This window comes from Lutra lutra, chromosome 3 (genome assembly GCF_902655055.1).
Source record: "Lutra lutra chromosome 3, mLutLut1.2, whole genome shotgun sequence".
Taxonomy (NCBI): domain Eukaryota; kingdom Metazoa; phylum Chordata; class Mammalia; order Carnivora; family Mustelidae; genus Lutra; species Lutra lutra.
Genome location: NC_062280.1, coordinates 83,281,286 through 83,308,129, shown reverse-complemented (window position 1 = coordinate 83,308,129; position 26,844 = coordinate 83,281,286). Strand labels below are relative to the sequence as shown.

General features: G+C 34.1%; 1 protein-coding gene across 4 annotated transcripts in view; it reads left to right on the top strand.

Annotated features, from left to right (window-relative positions):
* EPC2 (enhancer of polycomb homolog 2) overlaps window positions 1-26,422 on the top strand; it is a 117,175-nt gene extending 90,753 nt beyond the window's left edge. For 2 of the 4 annotated variants that reach the window (XM_047722404.1, XM_047722407.1), the window contains exons 5-14: window positions 2,128-2,276; window positions 3,250-3,382; window positions 5,566-5,757; window positions 9,550-9,639; window positions 11,151-11,296; window positions 11,406-11,749; window positions 20,693-20,829; window positions 22,463-22,622; window positions 23,558-23,891; window positions 25,157-26,422. In XM_047722404.1, the coding sequence (XP_047578360.1) occupies window positions 2,128-2,276; window positions 3,250-3,382; window positions 5,566-5,757; window positions 9,550-9,639; window positions 11,151-11,296; window positions 11,406-11,749; window positions 20,693-20,829; window positions 22,463-22,622; window positions 23,558-23,891; window positions 25,157-25,229 (1,758 nt within the window). In that variant the 3' untranslated portion in view covers window positions 25,230-26,422. The remainder of the gene's footprint in view (window positions 1-2,127; window positions 2,277-3,249; window positions 3,383-5,565; window positions 5,758-9,549; window positions 9,640-11,150; window positions 11,297-11,405; window positions 11,750-20,692; window positions 20,830-22,462; window positions 22,623-23,557; window positions 23,892-25,156) is intronic. The other 2 variants (XM_047722405.1, XM_047722406.1) reach the window with 2 other exon arrangements.
* The last annotated feature ends 422 nt before the right edge of the window (window positions 26,423-26,844 follow it).

Genomic DNA, 26,844 nt, shown 5'->3' with positions numbered 1-26,844 from the left:
ATTAATTTCCTTTTGATAAGGTAAAAGACTGACTTACTAACATAGCATTTTAAAATACAGGTAGGTAGTACCTTAATAGGACTTAGTTTAAGTTATGATTTATAGGTGATGATTAATTTTCAAATACAAGAAACACATAAAAGAGTGTAAAACTTTGAGTCTTTCTCAAGTTTTATTTTCTCCTTTATAATCCTCTAGTTATGAAACCTGGCTTCAGGTTCATTGTAATGTCACATTGCATTCTTTTTTAACCACTCTTAACATACTTGATCTTGACAACAGAAGAGAGGAGCAATACAAAAGATTTGGTTAATATTTACAAGTAATTTTTCACATCAAATCATTAGGATATGCTCATAAATCCTGATTTCTTAAACTGTTCAAATTGTCGTAACAGGTATTTATAAATTCTTTCTTCCAGAATATATTCCATATCTGCTTTGCTCTTAGCAAGCACACTAAAATATTTGTGATCTTTGCTTGATGAAGTGACAACAGCTTTTACTCCTGCCAAGTTTGTGTCCCCAGTAATCTCTTTAATATATTGGTTTTTTTTCTTTCTTTCAAGGTTTTATTTAAATTCTAGTTAGTTAACACATAGTATAGTATTAGTTTTAGGGGTAGAATTTAGTGATTCATCACTTATATATAACACCCAGTGGTCATTACATCAAGTTCCCTCCTTAATCCCCATCACCCAGTTATCCCATATCCCACCCAACTTCCCTCCAGGAACCCTCAGTTTGTTCTCTGTAGTTAAGAGTCTCTTATGGTTTGACTCCTTCTCTGTTATTTTATTTTTCCTTCCCTTCCCCCATGTTTATCTATTTTGTTTCTTCAATTCGACATATGAGTGAAATCATAGGGTATTTATCTTTCTCTCACTGACTAATTTTTCACTTAGCATAATACACTCTACTTCCATCCATGCCATTGCAAGTGGCAAGATTTCATTCTTTTTTATGGCTGAGTAATATTTCATTTTATAAATGTATATGTAGAAAGAGAGATAGGCACACACACACACACACATATCCGTTATTCATTCATCAGTCTACGGACATGTGGGCTTTTTCCATATTTTGGGTATTGTGGATAGTGCTTTTACATTGAGGTACATGTGCCCCTTCAGATCACTATTTTTGTATCCCTTGGGTAAATACCTAGTGCAATTGCTAGGTCATAATGTCATATTGAGTTATTAACTCAAGGGTGGAAAGATTGTGTAAACGTGCAGTCTGTCTGGATACATAGAATAAGAATAAGATACATAAAATAATAAGATACATAGATTAAGGTCTATTTTTAAGCAAATAGTTCCATGCCTAATATAAATATTCTGTGGTTATTTGATTAAACAAAATATATTAACCGTAACTTTCATAGGCAGATAGATGCTGCTAATTACAACTGAGTCTTGTCTAATTACTAAGCAGGACTTTCACTCTGAATTGTTAATTAAATCTTCTTAAGAAGAAGGAACTTCTTAACAATACTCCAAAATTCAGTTTTCACTTGGTTTTTGCCCTGCAATGAGAGGTGTTAATTACTTTGAAACATAATAATTACATTTCTTGAGATGCTTTATATCCAACTTTCAGTTTTATATCTTGAGTTTCTGAGTGGTTTTGCTTGTCAAGGTAAGTGTTTATATTGTGGTATATTGAACCTTCCAGCCCACAATTACAGAGCTGGATGGATGGATAGAGACCCATTTTGGCTATTTTTAGGTAACCTTGATTTGACAGAACTGTTTCTCTCTGTCACTGGAAAACACCTTGCATCAATTTAAATGGACTACATTTTCTGGTACACTACGTTTTGTTTCAGGCAGACTTAAAATTTTGTTTACATTGGAATGATCCCTTCTGTTATTCCATCTTTTCAACAATGGGCAACATTTTTTTTTTTTAATATTTGAGAGCTATTTGCTTATACTTCTATTTTCAGAGTTAAATAGATAGGTTCTCTTATGTAGTTGCTGTTTAAGATGATTTTTTACATTTAACATTTTTAACATTTTGCTTTTATGGAACATACTTGGATCTCATAAGATTTTGTTGAATGAAAATGGAAATGTGGATATTTGGATTAATTGTTTATTCTTCTAAAATTTATTTTCAATAGAATCGTAAGAATGATGAAGCCTCTTATGAAAAGATGTTGAAGTTGAGACGAGAGTTTAGTAGAGCCATAACAATTTTGGAAATGATTAAGAGAAGAGAGAAAACAAAACGAGAACTATTGCACTTAACCTTAGAAGTTGTGGAGAAAAGGTAACATTGCTACTGTTCTATACTAATCACAGCTTTAGCCAGATGTTGGGTAAAATATAACCAAACGGTATGTTTTGTTTTGTTTTTTGCCTAGTTTTAAAACAATTGGAGTAGATTCTCAAATTCTACATTTTTTGAAGAATTCATGTGTTACTATTTAAAAAAAAAAAAAAAAAAAACCTAAATTATCAGTTTGGATTTCAATTTGTGTGTAATATGTATAGCTCCTCTAAGACACTTAATTTTTTTTTTCAGAATCATTGAATTTTATTTAGAAAAGAACCTGGGGGTCATTTTGACCATTCTTTTTATTTAAGTTTCCTTTAAAATTTGAGGGAAATGAATGTTTAGATGATTTTGTTTTCTGACTAGGTAGTAAGCATTTTTTGTTTCAGTCCATTTTAATAATGTGTTCTCCATGGAGCACCTGGGTAGCTCAGGCATCCAGTCTTAATTTCAGCTCGGGTCATAATCTCAGGGTCCTAGGATCAAGCCCCCCTCAGCAGAGGACTCCATGTTCAACAGGGAGTCTGCTGGAGATTCTCTCTGCTTTTGCCTCTGTGCTCCCCCTTCCTGCGCGCAGTCTATCTTTAGAATGGATAAATCTTTAAAAAAAAAAAATGTGTCTCTAATAGTATTTTCCTATATAGTTAAATAAACTATATCAAACCTAACAGCTTTGTGTGATTCCTGAGGTAAGCATTCTAAACATCATTTCCCAGTGTTTGAAAATATTAAATATGTGAGAAATTTGTCTTTTGCGTTCCTTCAGAGATTCCTTGGGTTTTTTTGGTTGGTTGGTTTTTGCTAAATCCCAAATATGAGCTGCTTTATTCCTGTAAGTTTTCTCTTTTAAGAATAATCTGATTAATTGTTGATTCTATTTGATTAGTTGTGTTCCAGTTCATTGCAATATCATTGTTTTTATTTTTAAACTATAAAACATTTTCTTATATTTTGTTACCTTTCCAAGATATCATTTGGGAGACTATGGTGGTGAAATCCTTAATGAAGTGAAAATCAATAGATCAGACAAAGAGTTATATGCCACTCCAGCAACTCTTCATAATGGAAATCATCACAAAGTCCAAGAATGTAAAACTAAGGTGAATATCCTCTGGGGAGAAGCCCATATGGTAATATTGATCAGACAATTACTGGTTTCATCAGTTGTCTTAGTATACATTGGTTAAGGGAAAACATAATTAACATGCGTTGTTTTTACTATTTGCCAAGCACTTGCTAGGAATTTTTACATACAAATTAACTCATTAATCCTTACAGCAGCCCTTTGACACAGATTTTAACCCAGTATGACTTCTAGATCGTATAGCTGATAAGGGGCTGATTCAAGGTTTAGGTCCAGGTCTAACAACAAAAAACCGTGTGTTTTTCACTATGCCATCTGCTTCCCTACAGAATATGGGTAAACTAAAGTCTACTTTTTATCACTAGCTTTAACAAATCCTGTGTTGGAGTGGCAGGCATCAAAATCTTAAGATTAAAGTTTTCTTCATTGAGACTATTGAAAGTTACTCTTACTTTCATCATCACTTCCAGAACCAGCATTTATCTACTGCTATCTAGTTGGAGTGATTTGAAGAAGTCCTGTAACATTCAAATCCTGTTTTCTTCCTAATAGAAAGATCTAGACTCCATGATTATTTTAGTCTCTTAGACTTTGAGGAATTTTATTTATTCAGGATTCATGTGGTACATTAATTAAAGTATTCAATTAAGAAATAATAAAAATTAATAAAACTTTAAGGAGTTTAGTTTTAAATAAGAAAAAAGTATTGACTTGAGTATTTAGATAGAGCTTTCTATGTAGCAGGATTTAAAAAGCAACATAGGGTGTTTGTGGAAAATTCATCTTTTAAAAAATGTACACAATTCTTACTTTTCGTGGGTTCATTCTTAAAGGTCAAAGAAGAATGTGGAGCAGGAAGACTCCTCCTTTTATTCAACTGATGTCAATTTAAACACCAAAGTTCTTTCTTATTCATCACAGGCATCTAGCCCACCTACCTGATTCTTTTTCAATCACACTTGCCTCTATAGCCAAAAATTTACCAGTGCAATAAATGTAATTTTCTAAGTTATTTTTTTAAATCCATTTTATATAAACTAATGCTTTTTTCAGGTATATGATTGATAGGCATAGAATATGAAATCTTAACCTGAAATTACTGACAGAATCAGCTTTTATTATATATTGATTCCTATTTTAGATTATCTGTAAGAATAAACACTCACCCTATTTACTAGTGTTAGAGATACGGTTGCATCCATTGTTGCTCTACCTCATTATACAGAGATAACTGTATTTGCTTGGTCACACATCCTACCTTAAAATATAGGCAGTTTCTAAGAGGTAGGAGTTTTCTTTTTGATGTCTTAGCTATATCCATTGTATGAGACTTAGCTATATCACTAAATAATTTGCTATTTAAGCAGCACTTTCATTGTGTATACCATTTTTGACCCTGCAGTAGTTTTAACAAAAATGTGGACTACATGGAAAATGTAGAACTTCTTAAATAATTTTTCACTTTCATATTGCTTGTACTTTGGTGCTTAGAATAATCATTTTCAAGCTTTTTAAGTAGTGAATCACTACTTATTAAATGGAATACTGTTATGTTAAAATGCATAGAAACAGAACTTCTCCGCTGAGGAGTGGAGAGCAAGGGAGGCTGGAAACCTACCTCATCAGTCAGTTTCTTGCCAGATGGCCTCTCAAGTGCTGTTACAGAATTCTGGGGTACTTGAGAACAGTTTGATTATTGTTCAGTGAAGGCAGTAATTATGCATTCTAAAAAGTAAAAGTTTTTTTTCTAGTTAATAAACTTATTTTTCCTCAAAAAATTACTAGCTGTAGATTGGAAATAAGTGTAGAAATAAATTAATGAGTTTATAATCTAATTCAAGTTATTTGAAAAATAAAGTTCATTATCATTAATACAGTGGATTTAAATAAAATTGAATTTAAGTACTTTTAAATGCTTGCATAATAATAGAGAAATTATTAAAAATCACTAACATCTTAGTTTAAGTATAAATAACAATATAAAAAACAAATTAAGTACCATTATGATTTTTAATCACAACTTGCAAAAAGTAAAACATTTTTCAATTTATGATCACATAATTTTTGCATACTAAAAGCAGTAAATAAAATCACCTCCTGGGTAAAAATGTATGTTTTTCAAAGAGCAGTATAGTTTTTCATGATTTCTAAAATGATTTTCATTTCTTCCTTTTGGGGGAAAAATCGTCATGTAAACAGCACCCTCATCATTTGTCTTTGAAAGAAGAGGCTTCTGATGTGGTTCGTCAAAAGAAGAAGTACCCAAAGAAGCCTAAAGCAGAGGCTTTGATAACATCTCAGCAACCCACTCCTGAGACATTGCCTGTGATCAATAAGAGTGATATTAAGCAATATGACTTTCACAGCTCAGATGAAGATGAATTTCCACAGGTGCTTGTTTTAAAACTATTTTAAAGACATTTCCTTTTAGTCTTTTATATTGCTATATTTTAAAACATGATTGACCTCTTAGTTTTGATTCTTATTTTCTTCACCTAATGTTATATAGCATATATACATTTTCCACATTATTTATGTGGCTACTGAAATGTATTTACTTTCCATTATTTTCTGTCAGTTGGGTAGAATTTATTCTCTGTGGAGCATTTAGGTGGTTTTCAATTTTACCTTTTATAAAAGTGAACATTACTATTCTTTCTCCCTATATTTATTTATTTATTTATTTATTTATTTTTAAGATTTTATTTATTTATTTGACAGACAGAGATTACAAGTAGGCAGAGAGGCAGGCAGAGAGAGAGAGAGAGAGAGAGGAAGCAGGCTCCCTGCTGAGCAGAGCGCCCGATGTGGGGCTCGATCCCAGGACCCTGGGATCATGACCTGAGCCGAAGGCAGAGGCTTTAACCCGCTGAGCCACCCAGGCGCCCCTCTTTCTCCCTATATTTAAAGTAGACTATTAGGGGGCGCCTGGGTGGCTCAGTCATTAAGCGTCTGCCTTCAGCTCAAGTCATGATCCCAGAGTCCCACTCCCTCTATTGTGTTTCTTCTCTCACTGTGCCTCTGTTTGTCAAAAAAATAAAATCTTTAAAAAAAAAAAAACTATTAGAAATGGATTATCAATATTTTAAGATAGTTAATACATAATTGTAAATATTCACCAATAATAATTCCCTTTTTTAAAAAAACTATATTCCACCAGCATTTTATTTTATAACTTCTAATGTAAATTTTGCTGCTTTGTTTGGCAATAACCATTTTAATTTTAAAGATTAAGAAGAACTGATTCAAGTTGTAAATTGTGAAGATAGTTCTTTGGTTTATATTGCAACAGTTTATAGCAAAGTGTTTGCTATATATTTTAAAAATCTTAATTTTACATTCACAAGTGCTATTTTTAAAACAAGACCTTTGTATATTAAAAGATCAATTTTAAAAGATAAACATATATTTATAGTTTAGCACCTTGTCTAGCAATACCCTTTTCTTTTTTCTTTTCTATATGGTATAGGCAACCTAAAGAGAATGCTATATAACAAATACATACTATTATATTTTAACACTTTTGCTTCATTGCTCTAAAAGAAAAAACTTTAAAACCAACATTACATATATGTCTGGAAGCAAGATTGTCTATAAAACAGTTTATGGTTGTAACTATTTAAAATCTAGAGTTTACATGAAAGTGTAAAATGTGTCCCCTTTGAGTAGATTATGTATTTTTTTTATTCTTCTATCACTAATTTATAGATAATATTTTAGTATTTATCTGGATTGTAACAAATGCACAAAGGTATGTTAAATTTAGTACACTCTTGAAAAGCACTTAAGGAAATAATTTGTTACTTTTGTCAAAGGATCATCCAGTTAGACTCAGTGCTTTGAAGAGCCATAGGACATAGCCATTTTGAAGGAATGAGGAAGTGGTTTTCCATATAGAAAGAGTAGGGAGGGGCTCTAGGTAGGGGGAACAGCATATGAGTGAAAACATTGCTGAAGCATACGCAAAGGAGAAGAGAGTTTGAGCAGAATGATGCTTGGAGTAGTAGTCGGGTGGCAGATGGCTTCTACTACATTAAATATACTGGGACGTTATTAAAGAATTTTAAATAAGAATATGACCTGGTTTATTATATATCAGTAATAGCCTTATGTTGGTAGTACTCAGAAGAGCTTACGTAGTTTTGCTTTAGACACCCAGCCGTTTAAGAATGACACATGTGATATTAGGATCTCTAGAAACTTTTCCTTTCTTGCTGTAATAAGTCCATCACGTTAATGGTGGGGCACACTCACATGCTAATCGTACATTCCTCATGCATTTAAGGGACCTTTGTTTCTGTTCTGAATTCTCGTGTTTATTCATATCATACCCAGCCCTCAGACCCACATGAAAATTTCAAAATTTCGATTATGTTTTGAAACTTTTAGGTTCCTCTCCGTCCTTTTACTAGATCTTTAAAAACCCTCATTAATTTTTATAATGATATCCTCTTGTTACTAAAAAGTATTTACCTACATAATTGGACATTATTCAGTGAGCAGCTATTTTAGGATGTAGCTTTTATAAAATCAGGATTTTATTTCTAAAAAGATCATTAAAATAGTCATATGTTTTCTTCTTTGCCCAGTAAACAAGGAAGAAAGGAATAGGGAGCCTTAAGAGAACAAACATTTTAGCTTAAGACTTACCCAACTGATTTGCAGCAGAGCAGAATTAAAAATCCTATCTTTTCTTAGTCACACTTCTGATTCTCCGAATATCAACTCTCTCTTCCTATGTCTCAGACCAAATTCTGGAATCCAGTCCTGGGGAATGGTGGTGGGGACAAAGGGGTGGTATGCTCTATGCAAAAAATTTTTAAGACTTTGTAATCCTTCCCTGTGTGTAGTTTAGAAGAGGTAGATAATATGCAAAGGAACCAAAATATAAAATTCACATTTGAGATTTCCTTTCAAATTTCAGGTTTGGGGCTTTTTTCCCTGGGAAGAAGAATCAGCCCCAGCTTACTGTTTCTGTGTCTCCCCCTTAGGGTTGGTGGAGGTATATTGGAACCTCAAACAAATGCCTTTCTCCCCTGGATGACCCTGCTCAGTGGTAATTACCACAGTTTGGAAATAATGTGGAGACACATTTTTCCTCTCAAAATAGGAAGAGAGGGATTTGTGAGGTTCAAAATTTGCAAGTAAATATGGTTGAGCCAGCGTTGTCAGAAAAAGAGATGTACTGCAAAGTGAAATTACGAGACTGCTGAAACTTAAGTACCAAAACTTTTTTTTTTTATTTTAACCATCACGGATAGAAGTTTATCTAAACCGTATTATTTCTCTGCTGTATTAGAGTATATTTGTATATCATTTAATCCATTTTTATGACATTTATAAAGTTCTAATGGATCAGTGTTGCCCCAGGGGTCCACTCACATTATATAGGGATATTTAATCTAAGATCACAAGGTTCTAGGCAGAATACCTTTTAATTATATGACAGCTTTTTGGAAGTCTTTATTTTTTCTTTTGCTCTCAGGTTGTGGGCTTATCACTTCTCTCTGCAGCTAGTCTGCAAGAGGGAAGTCTCCTTTCCTCTTCTAATTTTCTGCTTCTGGTCTGCCAAGTTTAAAAAGTGATTTTACTAAACTGTGTGCTTGAAACTAATATTACACTTTATGTTAACTAACTGGAATTCAAATAAAAACTTTTTTAAGAAGTGATTTTTTTTTTTTTTTAATGAGTAGGGAAATAAGGAATTCTCTTTGAGAAAAAATATATGACCTGTAGTGTCTTTGAGGGGAGCACTATTCATAAGCCATTTTTTGCTTCCTAGTTTTTGGCTTTATTACAGAGAGAGAAAGTTACTGCATAAAAATACATCTACCTGTGGGTGAAGCATAACTGTCAAAAATGAAGAATGTATGGCCGCATATTATTTACAAAATATAAATGGAATATGTTAAAAACTACTAATTCTTAGGTACTTACATGTTCAGAAGCAATTACACAATACCGTGTTGACTTTCCTGCAAGAGCTAATCCATCCCAAGTAATCATGTTTAACCATAGAGTATCTGTGCTAGTCTTTATTTGGGAGAATTTACTGCCTGCTATATGAACTATAGGAGTGATTCACTGTTTATGGTCAGATTCTGATTTTAGACCATTACAAAAATTGATCTGTTGTTGGCTTTTGAATTCCTAAATGGAATGTATCATGCCTCTTTTTTCTAGGTACCATCCCCAGTATCAGAACCTGAAGAAGAAAATGATCCCGATGGTCCCTGTGCTTTCAGGAGGCGGGCAGGATGCCAGTATTATGCTGTAAGAACTTTGGTTTTATAGTGTTTTTGTGGACTGGAATTAATAGGTAACTCTTGTCAAGGTAATTTAGTCTTAATGTGAAAACGGGAAGTCCATCAGCATTTTTTTATTTACTATCCCCTATACACATACCAGTAAAAGATGCTCAGAGGTACTGAGTCCTTTCAGAAGATATTAAAAATATCAGAATCCTTTACTTAGAAATTAATAAATTAAAATTCCAAATTTTAGCTATTTAGTTTTATTTTAGGCTTTAATTGTGCTTCGTTTTAAGATTTACTTATTTATTTGAAAGAGAAAGTGTGTGTGTGCCCCTGCGGGCAGTCAGGGAGGGGCAAAGGGAGAGAGAATCCTGAAGCAGACGCCCTGCTCAGCGCGGAGCCCGATGAGGGCCTTGATCCCATGACCCTAAGATCATGACCTGAGCCAAAATCAAAAGTTGGCCACTTAACCAACTGAGCCACGCAGATGCCCCAAAATTTTGATTGTTGCTGCTTATTAAAATTTATTTTAGGCAAGTCCATCTTGTGCATATATTATACCAACTAAGGATCAAACATAAAAGAATCGTTTTTAGACTTTCCTCATAGCAATATCTTATATAATGATTATATTCAAACATTTTGACAAACTTAGAAATTGCTTTGTGCTATTAAGTCAAGTTTTGGTACAGCATTACATCATCAATGACCCTCACTCCCAAATGCTCAGGTTTTCAGATAAGGTATGGCTAATTATAGAGTTACATGGATAGCTTTCAGATATGACTTCAGAGACCATTTGTCTTGCTTCATTTATGGTAACATCTACACTTCCAGCCTTTCAGAGTGTGTGCATGTGTGTGTTTAGTGTAGAAGAAGTAGAAAGTTATTCGCAAGTTACACTAATGAGAGAGCGAGAAAATTATTATTAAAAGGTAGAGAAGTGTTAAGGCCCAGAAAAATAAAGAAGTGTCAGCCTGACCCATTTTTGGTTCAAAAACATTTTCCTTCTGACTTCTCTCAGTAGAAAGCCTATGAATTACAAACTTTACTATCTCTACTTTTTTTTTTCTTTAAGACTTTATTTATTTGATGGACAGAGATCCCAAGTAGGCAGAGAGGCAGGCGGGGCGGGGCGGGGAGCAGGCTCCCTGCTGAGCAGAGAGCCCACTGTGGGGACTCTGAGATCATGACCTGAGTGGAAGGCAGTCTTAACCAACTGAGCCACTCAGCTGCCCCCATCTCTACTTTTCTACATAGATATTAAATGCATATTTTTCTTTAAAGACCTATTTTTCTAAAATATATTCTACCCTAAAATATTAAATTCAATTTGAGTCATTTTGGTGAGTGAATTTTTCATTCAGTTTTATAAAATTTTATCTTGTTAATATCACTTAAACCCTAATTTCACAGTTTCATAACTAAATTTTAATTGATCTGCTAATGCTGTACTTTATTTTTAGCATGATTTGACTTCTCTTCATTTCAGAGTTACTTCGTGAGTTTTAATTTTTGTTTTCTTTTCAGCCTCGTTTGGACCAAGCTAACCACTCATTTGAAAATTCTGAATTGGCAGATTTGGATAAGTTGAGATACAGGCATTGCCTTACAACACTCACAGTCCCAAGAAGATGTATAGGATTTGCAAGGAGGCGAATTGGCAGAGGTGGAAGGTAAACTATTTGTTTTGGCCTGGTTTTTGTTTGTAAGCTGGAAGGAAAGATATAGAGAAAATGTTATTAAGTTCTTCCAGATAATATTTGGTTTTATATTGTTTTTCAGGATCATTATGGACCGAATATCCACAGAACATGACCCAGTCCTGAAACAGATAGACCCTGAAATGCTGAATGGTTTTTCAAGCTCTTCCCAAACTATAGACTTTTCCTCTAATTTCACTCGGACCAATGCTTCCAGTAAACATTGTGAAAATAGACTGTCCCTTTCTGAAATACTAAGCAATATCAGATCATGTCGACTACAGTGTTTCCAGCCAAGGCTACTAAATTTACAGGACAGTGATAGTGAAGAATGTACCTCAAGAAAATCAGGGCAGACTGTGAACAATAAAAGAGTTTCTGCAGCATCTGTAGCTTTATTGAACACCAGCAAGAATGGCATATCAGGTAAGCTCTCATTTTGTTAAAATGCATCCTGCTCTTTTTTTCTCCTTAATTTTCATTATCCACTAAATATGTGCCAAGTGCTCAGGGTAAATTTTGAAGGTTTATTTTCATAATCCCACTGAAGAAAGGAATTTTTTACCTTAACCTATTACAGTTTTTTCCCAGCCTAAGAAGCTAAACTCTATTACTGTGCTTCGCATTTAAACAATGTCCTAAAACCTGTAAAACCCTGACTTATATTTTGAACATGTGTGCCTGGTATGGTAAATGTGTAGGCAGAATGCATAGGAAGTTCCCTATGGGCAAAAGGGTTATAAGCTGCTACCAGATTTTCATAGCCATAGTGTACACTTGTTAAAGAAAGTTTCCCTTTTTTGTATATTAGCTTTGCTGAAATGTAGGCATTGCTCCTAGGAGTACCACTGAATTCTTTGTTTCTGAAAAATTATTTTTTTAAGAATCTCCCCATGAATAGTTATAATTTTATTTGGTAGCTTACCTCTGAGAGCATTTTTTACTTTAACAAACACTGTGCCCAAATTAATTTAATATTTTTATGACATGCATGTTGTAAATAATGTATAATATCTAGACAATCTAAAATATAATTTTGATTTGTTTTCCTCTTTATCTCATTTATACAAGTTGGTATAATTTTTAATATCCTTATGATATGTACAAGCAGTGCATGGTGTCCGCAGACAAAACTAGATGTGACTTGACTTACACTGATGATACCCTTTCTTTCCAAAAAACATACGTATTTCTAAATTACTTCCTGGATGGTGCGTTTTACTATGTGAAATTATGTTAAGCCTCTTTAAAGTGGTTTTAAATCGTTTCAGTTTTTTGGTTTTTTTTTTAAAGATTTTATTTATTTATTTGACAGAAATCACAAGTAGGCAGAGGCAGGCAGAGAGAAAGAGGAGGAAGCAGGCTCCCCGCTGAGCAGAGAGCCCGACGTGGGGCTTGATACCAGGACCCTGGGATCATGACCTGAGCCAAAGGCAGAGGCCTTAATTAACCCACTGAGCCACCCAGGCGCCCGCGTTTTAGTTTTTAAATTTGGTCTCAGTCATGTTCAGTCTTTTTCTGTTACTGGACTGCTTATTTTTAAACTTGACCTAGACATTTATCTGTTTAAAGATTATATAGAAAATTGAATTTGTTGAGTGATTAGAGGTTTACATGTTGTTCCTCCAAATTAGTTAGTTACTTTTCTCTAAGCAAATGTAGGCAAGGAAAATGGTATCCCATTATATAAAGTTCATTGATCTGTGAAGTTTAATGAGGTTTTGAAGCTGAAATAGATAAATACTGAATATGATTTGTGGTGGTAAGCTTCTTAGAAATCTAAAGGTAATAGGAAGTTGATGAATATTAGGTCAGATTATTTTTTTCCGCCAGCCCCATGACAGTGTTCAAATTATTTAACTGAACCAGAATTCCTGTACCAAAAATTACTCAAAATAATTTTTGCCAAAAGGGGAGTTTAAAAATATCTCAATACAGGCATTTATAATTAGATTTGGTAGTAGATTGAGTTTCTTCTCTAACAGTGTGTACCATACCAAAAAAAGATGTTACTTTTCATCTCAACACGAGTATGACCAGATATTTGCAGCTTTCTATTGTACAGTAAACTCCAGAAGGATTTGACTTGACTCTTTCCCAGAAAATATGCATAGGTTGTGTATGTTATTGTGTCATCATTACTCTATATGTATAGATCCAGAATATAACTTACTGTAACTTAAATAATTCCATAATAATTGGCTCTAGAATTTTATGACACTGTCATAATACATCAGCATAATATAAGCATTTGAAGTATCTTAGGCGCACATGCACCTTTCAGGTAACTTAAGTGACAAATATGTGATGTTAACGTCATAGACAGTAAATTTTTTTAATTTTTACCTTTCCCCTACCATTTAAAAAAATAGTCTTTTTGGTCTGTATAATATTTTCTGTCTTAATTTTTTAGTATTCTCAACACAGTACCATTTCCTTCTTGACAAATTTCAAGACTTATGCAAAAACTAAGCTGCATTAGAATCAGTGTTCTGTTTTTTTGTTTTGTTTTGTTTTGTTAAAGATTTTATTTACTTATTTGACAGCACAGTCGGGGAGTGCAGGCAAAGAGGGAAGCAGGCTCCCTGCTGAACAAGGAGCCCAATGTAGTACTTGATCCCAGTATTCTGGGATCATGACCTGAGCCGAAGGTGGCTTAACCTACTGAACCACTCAGGCCACCCTAGAATTAGTTTTTAAATAGAAATTTTCAGGTATATATTTAATTCTGTTACTAGAGTAAAGGAAGTTTGTTTGAAGTTTTCCTTCTTAGCTGTGATCCTCTAGTAGTTATCGAGGCCACACGTTTTATTTATATATATGCATTTGTTTTGAAATACTAGACACAGGTACATAAATGCATGATGGCACAGCATTTTCTAAACAATTGAAAAGCCATAACAATTTTAAGTACCCATTTATACCATTTCTGTTCATTACATAGTCCTTTCAGTTCTGGTTAGGTAATTTAAGTGGATTCCACTACAGTTCAGTAAATACTGATAGAAATCCTTCATCAACTTAAAGAGAAGGATGTAGGAGTTTTTAGAAAGTTGGTAATTTTATGTTTGATGGACATAGACGAAAGAATTGAACACTCGTCTGTTTTTTATTTCTTTTAATTCTTTTAATCTTTAGGCCTTTATTAATACTGTTGCCTTTTGCATATTCTTGGTGGACTTGGTCGTGAAGAGGGTGTTTGTCTTTAAGAGTAAAAAGACTAACACAGGACCATATTTTTACCTTACAGAGTGTATCACTGAGCTAGACAAATTACAAGAACTGAATTTTCCGTTTCACAGGTGGGAAATCACAACAAATAAAGGGTTTAATCAGAAATAGAAATCTCATACACTTGTCAGTAATATTTATATCACAAGTTTTTTAGTTCTTAAAAAATACTTGAAGGTTAGTGGCAAAGAATTTTATTTTGTTAATAACCCAGTTAATATTTCCTATGTCCTAAATATATTCTGATTGTTATTTGTGATATCATACTTAAAGGACTTAAAACAAATTGAAATGTATGTCCTAGGTATTAGAAGAACTGAAAATGAAGACTCCATTTTAAAGCAAAGACACATGTCTTATTAACTATTAATAAAGATCTGTTTTCTTAGTTGAAAAAGTCTTCTCAAAGAATAGCAGGACAGAAAGGAAAGATAGATTGTGCTGAACATGGCAAGTGAGTAACCAAGGAAAACTAATTTCACACATAATTATTTGGAATTATTAATATACAAAGCACTATGTTAAGTGTTTGAAAGTTGTAGTTTTACAAGACAATAATCCTTTGAAGGAGCTTACAGCACATGGCAAATATTACATTCTTTATATAATAGATGATAAAGTTTTTAGTCATTCGAAATTGCAGTATTTATTCATTTGAGATACTGTTCTGAAATCCAAAACTTAAGAAAATGGACTCTTAAAGTAGTTTTGCCTGGGGCACCTGGCAGTTTCAGTTGGTAGAAAATGTGACTCTTGATCTCAGGGTTGTGAGTTCAAGCTCCATGTTGGGTGTAGAGACTACTTTTGAATGAATGAATGAATCATTGCTGTTTCAGACTTGAAGAGCTGGATTAACTTACATTTAACCTTGGTTTTGACTAGCACATGGATGCAATGAGCATTTTTTTTCCTCCCATTTGTCTTCATATATTGAATAGATATTAGTAGCCTTTTGACCAGCTGCAAATATCTTAACATTACCAATTTGTAAGTACATCAGTATTATGGACAGTTTTCCAGGAGAAATTCTTGATTTTTTAATTTTTCTCCATTTCTTTTTCATTCTTAAGTTGCTACGAAATGTTTGCAAATATGAAAGTCTTTGAATAGGTAAAACTACATTTTCACAACTAGCCAAGGTACTGACAAGGTTTCGTTTTTGACTTATGGTTGCTCCCAGAGGTGTGAGAAATAGGTTCAGATTTCAGGAATTAAAAGATTTTAGTTAGATTGCTCAAGGAAATAATACTAAAATTTCAGTTGTAACTACTTAGGTTGGGTATCAGAAGTTAAAATAGGTCTTTAAAGATTTTATTTTATTTTTTAAGCAATCTCTACACCCAATGTGGGACTCAAACCTATAACCCTCAGATCAGGAATCACACACTCTACCAACTGAGCCAAACAGATGCCCCTTAAATGGGTCTTTATTTTCTTTATTCTTACATTTGATTTGTTCCTCATTCTTCATCCCCTCACCCTTCACCCCTGACCCTACCTCCCATCTTCACCCTTTGTACCCCCACAGTTTTGCAGTCTGTTCATTAGTTTGCCTTTAACTGTGAGAGTTACATTATAAAGATGTGTATAGTCCTAGACAAATAATGTCAACTTTGAAGGATTGAAAGATTTATCTTCGCAGTAGCTCTGATGGTTTATGTGAACTTTCACTTTCGCTAAGAACTACAAGGTTTAAAATAGGTTGTCTCTCTTCCCCACCCCCGTCAGCCCCAGATCTCTCTTTTAAAACTAAAGTGCATATAGTCACATTGCTTCAATAAAGCATATATTAAGACTTTTGTAACAAAGACATACCCTGTAGATGAAGAAATACTGTATAATAATATATTCATTTTGACTTTTAGATAACCTTTACTACTATATTAGATGTTTTTCATTAAACTATGAAAACATGGTCTAGGCTAGTGTTTAAAAAAATCCATAGCTTCCCAAGAATACACATTTTATTAGCCCACTTAGAGAAACACTGCATTAAAAATAATTTTAAAAAGGCACACACAAGCACAAAAATCATATGTTTATATTCTGTTGTGAGATGATCATCCAGAAGATCCAGAATGTGTTTCCATTAGATATTTCTTCTGCTAGCAAATACTCCAGAAGACTTCCCACATAAGAATACTTCTGTGGGCCCAAGTTTAAGAAACAGTGATCTTGGACTTTAGAATTATTAAACCAGTGTAAAATATAGTGGAGATACCTTGAGTATATTTTTGATAGATCACTGTCAGAATATTGGAGGGAAAGCTAATAAAGGGGTCAGCCTAGCAGACCACCATACAGAAACCACATACCTGAAAAGTGAAAGATGAAATGAGAATGCCTAGGACTTTTGAAAACAAAATCAACATTCCAAGGATGGTGACAAATATTCTAACAAAAAATACAGAGATTCATCTAGTGAGCAAAGCAAATGATAAATCTAATAAGATGAGTAATGAGCCAGATACCAAAAAAAAAAGAAGAAGCAGCAGCAGCCAGAAAGCTGAGGGGCTTTAGTGAAAAACAGACTATTGGTTATATACACAAAATATTTAGAAATGCAAGTACACCACTGATGTGTATAGAATGATATATTTGCATATATAAAGAGGAAAGTTATACAATATGTATACCTATCTTTCAGCATGTATTAACCATAGAGATTTGGAAAACTTCTTACTCCAATACAAGGACACTTCCCGTCTATCTAGATTAATGAAATACTGCTCCCTTCACAAAACAGATTTGTGGTTACTTTTAAACTGACAGGACTTGTAGGGATGGGGTAGCTTAGATTTATGACCAGCATAAATTTCAGTTTTAAGCTAGCAACTTACGAGCAAGTAGTGGAAAGAACTTGGCTTGGCCCTAAGCAATAGAAGCAGATAGGTTTTTGTTGTTGTTCATTCCCAGTTCCCTTTTTTGCCACTACAACCCCCTCCCCCGCCCAAGGCTTGTCCCCCTTATTATCTATCTTGTCCCCCTTATTATCTATCTCATTTCTAAACAGATTTCTTCACACTATAACTGTGACCTTTCCTGGCGTGTTTGCCTTTTGATGACTGCAAGTCAGTGTACAAAATAAATTTCTTGTGAAAGTATCTGAGTAATTTATGAAAGGAAGAATAATCAGTAGAGATGGTGCTTTCAGTCAAACCCACCTACCAAGTCTACCTACCATTAAGTCAGCCGTAACAATGAAAATTCACTATGGTGCCTGTGCCATTAAAATCATACATTTCTTACCACTTTCCATTCACCCTAACAAAATGAAAGGTTTTTTTGTACGTGTTCCAATTCTGTGCCACAGTTACTAATTGCTCTTTTTTTCTAAAGAGCTGAAATAATACTGAACAATGCTCCTGAAGATTCTGAATGAGGAACATCAGCTTGTTTTCAAGCACAAAACTTGATAGTAAAGAATTAGATGTCAAGAATGAATGTAACATGCTAAGCTTGAGAGGAAGAGGGGAAAAAATGTCATTTTTTAAAGTATAATCTTAGAATTAAATTGAGTTTATATCAGTGATTCTCAATCAGTAATGGGATCAGGGATGAAATTTTTGGCATTAGAGTTAGCCTAGGTTTATAAAGGTTAGGAAACACTGATCATTAATTTGAATAATTTGGATTGAGTCTTGTTGAAATTTTAATGAGTTTTCTTTGAGGAAAAGGATGGGGTTCCTGAGCAGATTTATGGTCTCAACAGAAAAGGGCAATAAGTAGACATATCCTCTCTTCCCCAAATGAGACAACCTTTTTAATATATATGTAAATGATCATCCGTTCATAAAAACCAAGTAGAACACCTATAGTTGGCAGTACTTTGCTAGTCATAGACTACCAACCAAGTAATATATATTTTTTTTAATTAAAAAGTGCTTTTTGTTCTTTGTACTAATTTAGGTTCATAGTTATTCTGAATTAGTGAGATTTCTCTTTCATGATTTTCTGAATTAAAAGATTTTGGAGAAGAAGATTCTCAGTGTTCTCCTTTCTCTCTGTTTTGAAATAGCCTTAAAAGTATATTCACTTAATTTGGTTTGTTTCTCACATCATCACTGTAACCTCCCATCTTTCACCACAACAAAAAAACTCAGCTCTAGGTGAACATAATGCTGAGGGAGTAGACGGTGCTAACACCAGATTCCAAGTCCATTTCATTTGAATTGGCACACTATACACCTAAGACTTAAACAGATTTATTTGGGTTTAACTTAAGATTTTTCCTTTCTGCCTTTTATCTAATAAACTATTTTTCATCTCTTTCCCAAGGTTTTCAAACAGCTGGAAATTCATGAATACTTCACATTTTCATTTGATTTTGAAGATTGTAAATTTAGAATTAAAAATAATTTTTTCATTTAAAAATAGAACACTTGCAATGAATTTAACATGTGCAGACAAAGAAAAAATTTGATTTTGTTGGTAATTCAGTAAGATAACTAATGTGTACTTCAAAAACACAGGTAATATTAAAATTTTAGAGTGAGCACTTTCATAGTCCCAGGTCTTTTAATCTCCTAAAAATAAAATTGCTATCTAAAAACTGTTTTTCCTTCATAGTCCAATACAGATTTTAATGATAATATTGCAGAACAGAAATGAAATCCTGTCTAATGCTTTGTCCATGTCTGGGGCCTAACTCCCTTTTCATAGATAATAGACTATTATTCATAACATATATTATACCATCACATTTTTTAAAGTTTCTCATTTGTAATTGTACCAAATGGTAAACTTGGGGGTAGGGGGGTAGTTAAGTAACCTCGGTTGAGGGTGTAGTCTTCTAGCTAAACCCCTATTATAGGTCCTGTTGATTTGATTGCTCAATTGCATTTAAAGGTTGACCCATTAGTTGGTATTTTTGATGTATCTTTTCTTTCCAACACCACCACAGGACTTTATCACAAGGACACTTACAGTTTATTTTGCCCTGTATTCGCTTAACTCTTAATGTAGCAGTCTGCATCATCATGGATAGTAAATACTTGCTGATTCAAAGAAATAGTTGGGAGAGAGGAAAGAAAGCAATGAAAAATAGAGGAAAATTACTCTAGTAGTAGATGTATTCTGATGGGACTTAGAATTTCTTGATTTTGATAATGTACTAACTTCTCTGGAAATAGCTTTGTGTCCTCAACTCAGTTCATCAGTGATCTACTTGAAAACCAGTGAATGAAAATGTAGAAAAATGTTGCCTATTACAACTTTTTCTTAGCTAATCTTTTAAATGAAAGTTTTAGATGTCTTTTTTTTTTTTAAGATTTTATTTATTTATTTGACAGACGGAGATCACAAATAGGCAGAGAGGCAGGCAGAGACAGAGAGAGGGGGAAACAGGCTCCCCACTGAGCATAGAGCCCAATGTGGGGATCAATCCCAGGACCCTGGGATCATGACCTGAGCCGAAGGCAGAGGCTTTAACCCACTGAGCTATCCAGGCGCCCCTTAGATGTCTTATTTTTACTTGAAATCTAACTTTTATTAACACTGTATGACATTATATTGGAGGATGCATTCTACCTTTAATTTTCTGAATAATTCTCTGATTTCTAGCCCATATTTATATTTGGGTTTATCTTAAGATTTTTATTTTTATATTTTAGGTTTAACTTAAGACTTACTTTAGCAGAAGATCTATATTGGCTTAAAACTAATGATTATACTAGATGAACATCTTTGTCCTCTGATTTGTAATCAGAGAAAATGCCCTAAATGGAAACCAGCAATAAGGATCATTTACAGTCTTGCAGATGGTCCTGCTTTCTTACTAAGGCCATCACTTAGTCATTATAACTGTTTGCATTAATAAATGAAAGTTTTTCTCATTCTATAGTTACCAAGATATAGTGAACTAAGAGTGATCTCAAAGACACGAAGTCTGAATAAATGGTTAGAATCTTCATGTTAGAACTATGTTATACAGTAAATACCTATAGGAACTTTTTTAGCATGTGACATTAGAAGATCATGGATGTTAGCATAAACCACTTTTGCTTTTTATTGGGTTTTTGCAGATGTATGATTTGCAGTTGCTTTTCATCTTGCACAATCATTTTATATTGTATTCTGCTTGTGTTGTTAAAAGTATTTTAAAACATACTTATTTCTGAAATGAATGTCCTTTACCAGTAACAGGGGGTATCACAGAAGAGCAATTTCAGACACATCAACAGCAGTTAGTTCAAATGCAAAGGCAACAGCTCGCTCAGCTTCAGCAGAAACAGCAATCTCAGCATTCCTCACAGCAGACACATCCAAAAGCACAGGTAAACTTGTCTTTCAGTCGTGCTTGTATTTCTATTTTTTTTTCTCCCCTTTCGTAATTACATAATTTTTATTTTTATTTATGAATTTATGAATTTATGAACGGACTAAAATAATCAAATGTAGTCCGTTCACAGAGGATAACCGTGATAGTTTTCTATTTAATGAGGGAAGTACTAGAATCAAATATGGTATTTGTAATTTAGGAAAGAAGCTACTTTTTTTAAAGCATTATTGAGAATTTGTAGAAGAAATTATATACTGTTAGAACTATCATCACCACCCCTACAGCCCCCAAAACTTCTTTTTTCTTTTTTCTTTTTTTTTATATATTAGAGAGCATGAGTTTGGGGGAGGGGCAGAGGGAGAGGGAAAAGCAGAACCCCCGCTGATCAAGGAGCACAACGCAGGACTTGATCCCAGGACCCTAGGTTCATGACCTGAGCCGAAGGCAGACACTTAACCCGACTGAGCCACCTAAGCGCCCTATATTTTTTTTTCTCCAAGAATAGAACTTTTCTACCCCCTTCCTAAACTGTGTGTTTAAGTGCCATTTGGATGTGCCCAGTGTGCTGAGAGGTAATTCTCTTGAATTATACAGTAAATCTAAACAACATAGCCCCTTGTCTCTTTGAATAATATTCCCCTGAAGAAAAAAAAAATTGCCATCAGGTGAAGTTGCTTTCCGTAGGCATGATTAAATGAATACGCTAGAGATAAGAATAAAAATAACTTATGAAATTGTAATTGCCAGAAAAAAGTCACCCTGCAAGCACCTTGATATAAACCCTGTAAGACTTATTTTGAATTCGTGGCCTCCACAACTGTATGAGAATAAGGTTCTGTTGTTTAAGCCACTAAAAATAAAGCTGTAATTGGAAAGTTGTTTCAAATTTGAGCCATCTGAAAGAAAGACATCTAATGTTTTAGGTCTTAAGTTTTGTTGCTTCATAATTCCAAAAGTAATTCTGAAGGAATAACTGAGATGAGCTTAGTCTTCGTCGTATTCTGTGAGCTCTCAGGTCAGCATCTGCTGATGGAAGTTCAGTTCAGCCTCGGGATCACTAGATACGCTAACCTTGCAAATCCTGAATCCAACATGAAAATGTCAGTGACATCAGGACCCCTCAGCATTCTTCTAGCATCCAGTTGGATTTGGGACTGGCCACCATTCTAGAGCTGTTGACTGTTACTAACAGCCAACCAGTTTCATACAGAGTTAGGAGTAATAGCCATTAAACTTAGTTTGCTTTTTCTGAATCTCTTGGGTAATTAGCCTCCTGCAGGGTTAGACTAGACATGTTTTTACATTGTGATAAAAGTGATGGTTAGTCCCTATGATTTCATTTTGTCCATAGTATCTAGATTATCAAGTATTTTTAAAGGAATTCATTAACACTGGAAAAATTAATAGAGTATTAAAGGTTTGAGGTTTTTAGTTCTGTCTCCAGAATAGTTGCTTCTCAGTTTTTAGTCATTTCCCCGCTTCATATGCCAAAAATAGTCTGTGAAGTCCTAGATCTCTTAATCAAAACACCTCTAACTGTTCAAGATGAAAAAGGCAGCTGTCTTTTGATTCGCCCATTTCTTAATCACATCTGAAAAATTGAAAGTGTAATTTTGTTGATCTTACAGGGCTCAAGCACCTCTGACTGTATGTCTAAAACACTTGACTCAGCCAGCGCCCACTTTGCTGCATCCGCAGTGGTCAGTGCACCTGTTCCAAGTCGTGGTGAGGTAGCCAAGGAACAGAACACTGGCCACAACAACATAAACGGTGTTGTCCAACCTTCAGGTAAGCCTGTGGTTTCGTGTAGTACTTATTAGCTCAAAGTTGTAACTCACTGATTTGAGATATGGTTATTATTTAAAGGCAAGGTGAAAGCATTGTACAAGAAGTCAGGACTCTTCAGAATTTCTTTGGATATGTGTGGTGGAATAGCTGAATGTTTTCTAGAATTCACATAGCGCCTGCTCCCTGTTTCCTCCTGCACCCACTAGGTACCTTCTTTGTAACTTTTCACCCTGCCTAGTTTTATCCGTGTACTATCAGTTCCCTCATATGCAAGAAAACATATTGAGCTAATTGCTGACCATCACCATGGAATTAATCCATGCAGTGATAAAAAGGCAAAATACAATCCACGTTGATCTCTCAGTAAGTTTGAAACTGGGTTTACCATCCTACCAGCCCATCAAACTGCTTTCTCTGACTCCTCTTCTTGAAATACAGTAATACCCTGGATCCTTGTCTGCTTCTTACTACCCTTTGAGTCGTCAAAGACTTGCTGTTCTTATCAGCCTTCAACAACTACTCAGACCCTAGGCTTTTCCACTTGCTTTTAGATATGCCCATGATCCTGATTGCCCCTTCCTTACTGATTTCTTCTTGCGTGTGTAAATTCTGATGCAGTTCAAAACTATCATTTCCACATGCTCTCAACCTCCAGAGAGGACCTTTCTGGCCCGCTATTTCCTACTTTCCAAATAGGGATGCGGCAGAAGACTTTGTAAAACCCTTTTATGCAGGCCAGTAGAAAGGTCTGTCTTTGGGGTTGTAACAGGTAAGTATGTTGTGATTAGGAGCTCTCTTTGAAGAGGTTATTATGTGGAAAATTAATATGGTATTTAATTAGAATATTGATGTTTGTACTTTTTATTAAACTCCTGGTTTCTTGAGAGTTTAATGTCTCATGATACAAATTGAATGATTTTCTTTTCCTCCTTCAGGAACCTCTAAAACATTATACTCCACCAATATGGCTTTATCATCCAGCCCAGGGATTTCCGCTGTACAACTTGTAAGGACAGTTGGCCACACCACTACAAACCACTTAATCCCAGCATTGTGCACAAGCAGTCCTCAAACACTTCCCATGAACAATTCCTGCCTGACAAATGCAGTGCACCTCAATAATGTCAGTGTTGTTTCTCCAGTCAATGTGCATATCAATACACGGACTTCAGCACCATCGCCAACAGCCTTAAAACTTGCCACAGTTGCTGCCAGTATGGACAGAGTGCCAAAGGTTACTCCTAGCAGTGCCATTAGCAGCATAGCAAGGTGTGTGTGTGTTTCCAGTACTATCTATCCTTCTCTGCTGGCTATCCTGTAGGAGGAAAAAGACTTTTTTTTTTTTTTAACTGCTCAAGCAATAGTTGTTTATTGATTGACTTGCTTTTTAAACAGATAATGAGATCTGCTTAGTGTCGAGTTCTTTGACTTAGATTCTTTTGTTTGAGGTCACTAGTAGGATGCTTAAATGACAGTCATATAAAAGTATTAAAAACAAGGGGGAAGCATTGGGTGTGGTGCAAAAATAATGAATACTGTTATGCTGAAAAAATAAAAAATTAAAAAAAAAAAAAAAACAAGGGGGAAAAACACATCAAATTAAAAACAATAAACCCCCAAGAAATACATCAAAAAATATTTTAGAAGCTTCAGTCTTCTGTTACTTTTTGGAGCATAGACGGTTGGGAAGGTTAGAGGAGTTGTTATTACTTCCATGTAAGAGCTTTTATTTTCAAATCAAAATTTGTGTTCCCTTCAGTATTATACACAAAGGGAAAGTAAGTTATTTTCTCTATATAATAAAATTGAGAATATTCTGAGGTTAGCTAAATCTGTGATAATATATTTCAGAGTATGTTTTTATATTTCTCTCTGATACTAATACATGAGAACAGTGCATCAAAACAGTTGAGGTGGGGCGCCTGGGTGGCTCAGTGGGTTAAGCCTCTGCCTTCGGCTCAGGTCATGATCTCAGGGTCCTGGGATCGAGCCCCGCATTGGGCTCTCTGCTCAGCAGGGAGCCTGCTTCCTCCTCTCTCTCTGCCTGCCTCTCTGCCTACTTGTGATCTCTGTCTGTCAAATAAATAAATAAAATCTTAAAAAAAAAAAAACAGTTGAGGTGCATGAATTAATAACTACATGACCTTAAACCTATAAAATTAAAGTATAATGTAAAGTAAGTAATACTGTGCTTCTAATGATTATTCTTTTTGAGCATTATATGGTTCATCTATTATAAAAAACTTGGATGGTCCTGTGTTACATTTCATGAGTAGTTTGTCATTGGCTTCTACTAAAATACTATGTTAAATTACTGTGTTTCCTAAGTAAACAGTTAAAACCAAGTAATTGCAAATTAGTAGGATTTCTTAGCTGAAAAAAAACTTGCCCTCATTCCTGTATAGAAATGATAAAAATGGGAAATACTCTTGGGAAGTACGTGTTTAGTTATAGTTACATAAAAAGTGTCTGTAAATACTGCTAATATATTCTAGAGAGCACTTATGTTTATTTTACTCTTGGCCTTTTTTTAGAGAGAACCATGAACCTGAAAGATTGGGCTTAAATGGAATAGCAGAGACAACAGTAGCTATGGAAGTGACATAACCTAAAACATGTGGCTTTTGACCTGTGCTGATGGTGTGCAGTCATTCATATTCCAGCTGAATGCAAAAGGCAACGCACTCTGTGGATCACAGAGTGTAACAATGGACCTAAATGGACTACAATATATCGGATATTAAATCGATATATGATGTATATTTTGTAAAATTGGGAAAATCACTACCTTGTAAAATAGTTTATTTGTATCATCAATATTATTTCTGTTACTTGAATAGTAGATATTCATCATCATGCTTTTGCACTTGAATTTGCAACTGAATGGATTTTAAAAAATAATTCTTTAATGGGATCATGAGCATGAAATGGGATCCTGCATCACTTGTTTTAACTATTTATTTTGCCATGTTTACATTTTGTATCTTGTAAAAATAAATCCAACTTTGTGTCTAAAAAGTTAAAGATTCATAGCTAGGAAATGAAATTCTTGTAATTTTTTTCTAAAGGAACTGTAAAGTTTTCACTTGGTTCATTTTGTTTCACAATTTGACTAGATGGACTTTTTGGTAAATACTAGTGGCATTTCACTGTCAAATATGAAGTTCAAGGCAAAATAGTATTTTCTATTACTGTGCAGGGGAAAGGGATGGATCGATACATGCAAATTTAATGTAGTAACTCACTTTTCCATATATTTTGAATGTATATTTCTATTTATAATACCAGTTTATAAAAAATAATTACACAGGAAAAACGGACTAGGAAAAATTATGCATCTAGCACATTTAAACTGTGCAGATAAGAAAATTTTTCAAGGATTACATTTTATCTGAAGACTGCGTATTTTAACTGGCTTTAAAACTGTAACACACCACATAAAGGATATTTTACCAGGTATGTATTGCATCATATCATTGCAATAATTATTGGAAGTCTAGATATCGAGCCATCCCAGGTGTTGGGAGGGGGGGAGGGTTGTGGCAAGATTGTCTTTTCAATTTTGGAGAGTTTTCCTGTGGCTACAAGGCAAGTAACGGGTTGGAAAAAGTCTGACTGTAAGCGTTGGACACCTTCATAGTGTAGTGTTTTAGTGACTTTTTTTATACGGTTCTTGTAAATTAGATACGTGTAGTGGTGTTTCAGAATGTTTGTTTATGCACTAGTTCAGACAACTTTCCCTGTTACTTGTTCTTGATAAGTGAAAACTGCAGGGAAATAAAAATACATATCAAAACATGGACATGCTGCATATGTGTTTATTTCACAATGTGCACACAATAGAAGTGAAAACTTAAGGGAGATGATAGCACTTAACAGCACTTTTCATTTTCACAGTGCTTTCCAAGCATTAATGAAAAGAATTATAAGAAGCTCATCTGTGGGCACTATTGGGTTTCAGATAATCCAATATAAACTACCTTTGATATGAAAAGTTCTTAAAATATTTTACGGAATGTAAGCAATTTGCAGTATAACATTCATTGAACTCTCATAAATGAGCCTCATTTTATAAATAAAAGTTTAGAGTAGAATTATATTGCAAGGGGGTTTTGTCAAGTAAGTACTGGGAAATGTAAATATTTTTAATGAATATGATTAAAACCATTTCAAACTTACATAATTTTATACTTTACATTTTTTATATCTGCAGTCCTGAAAG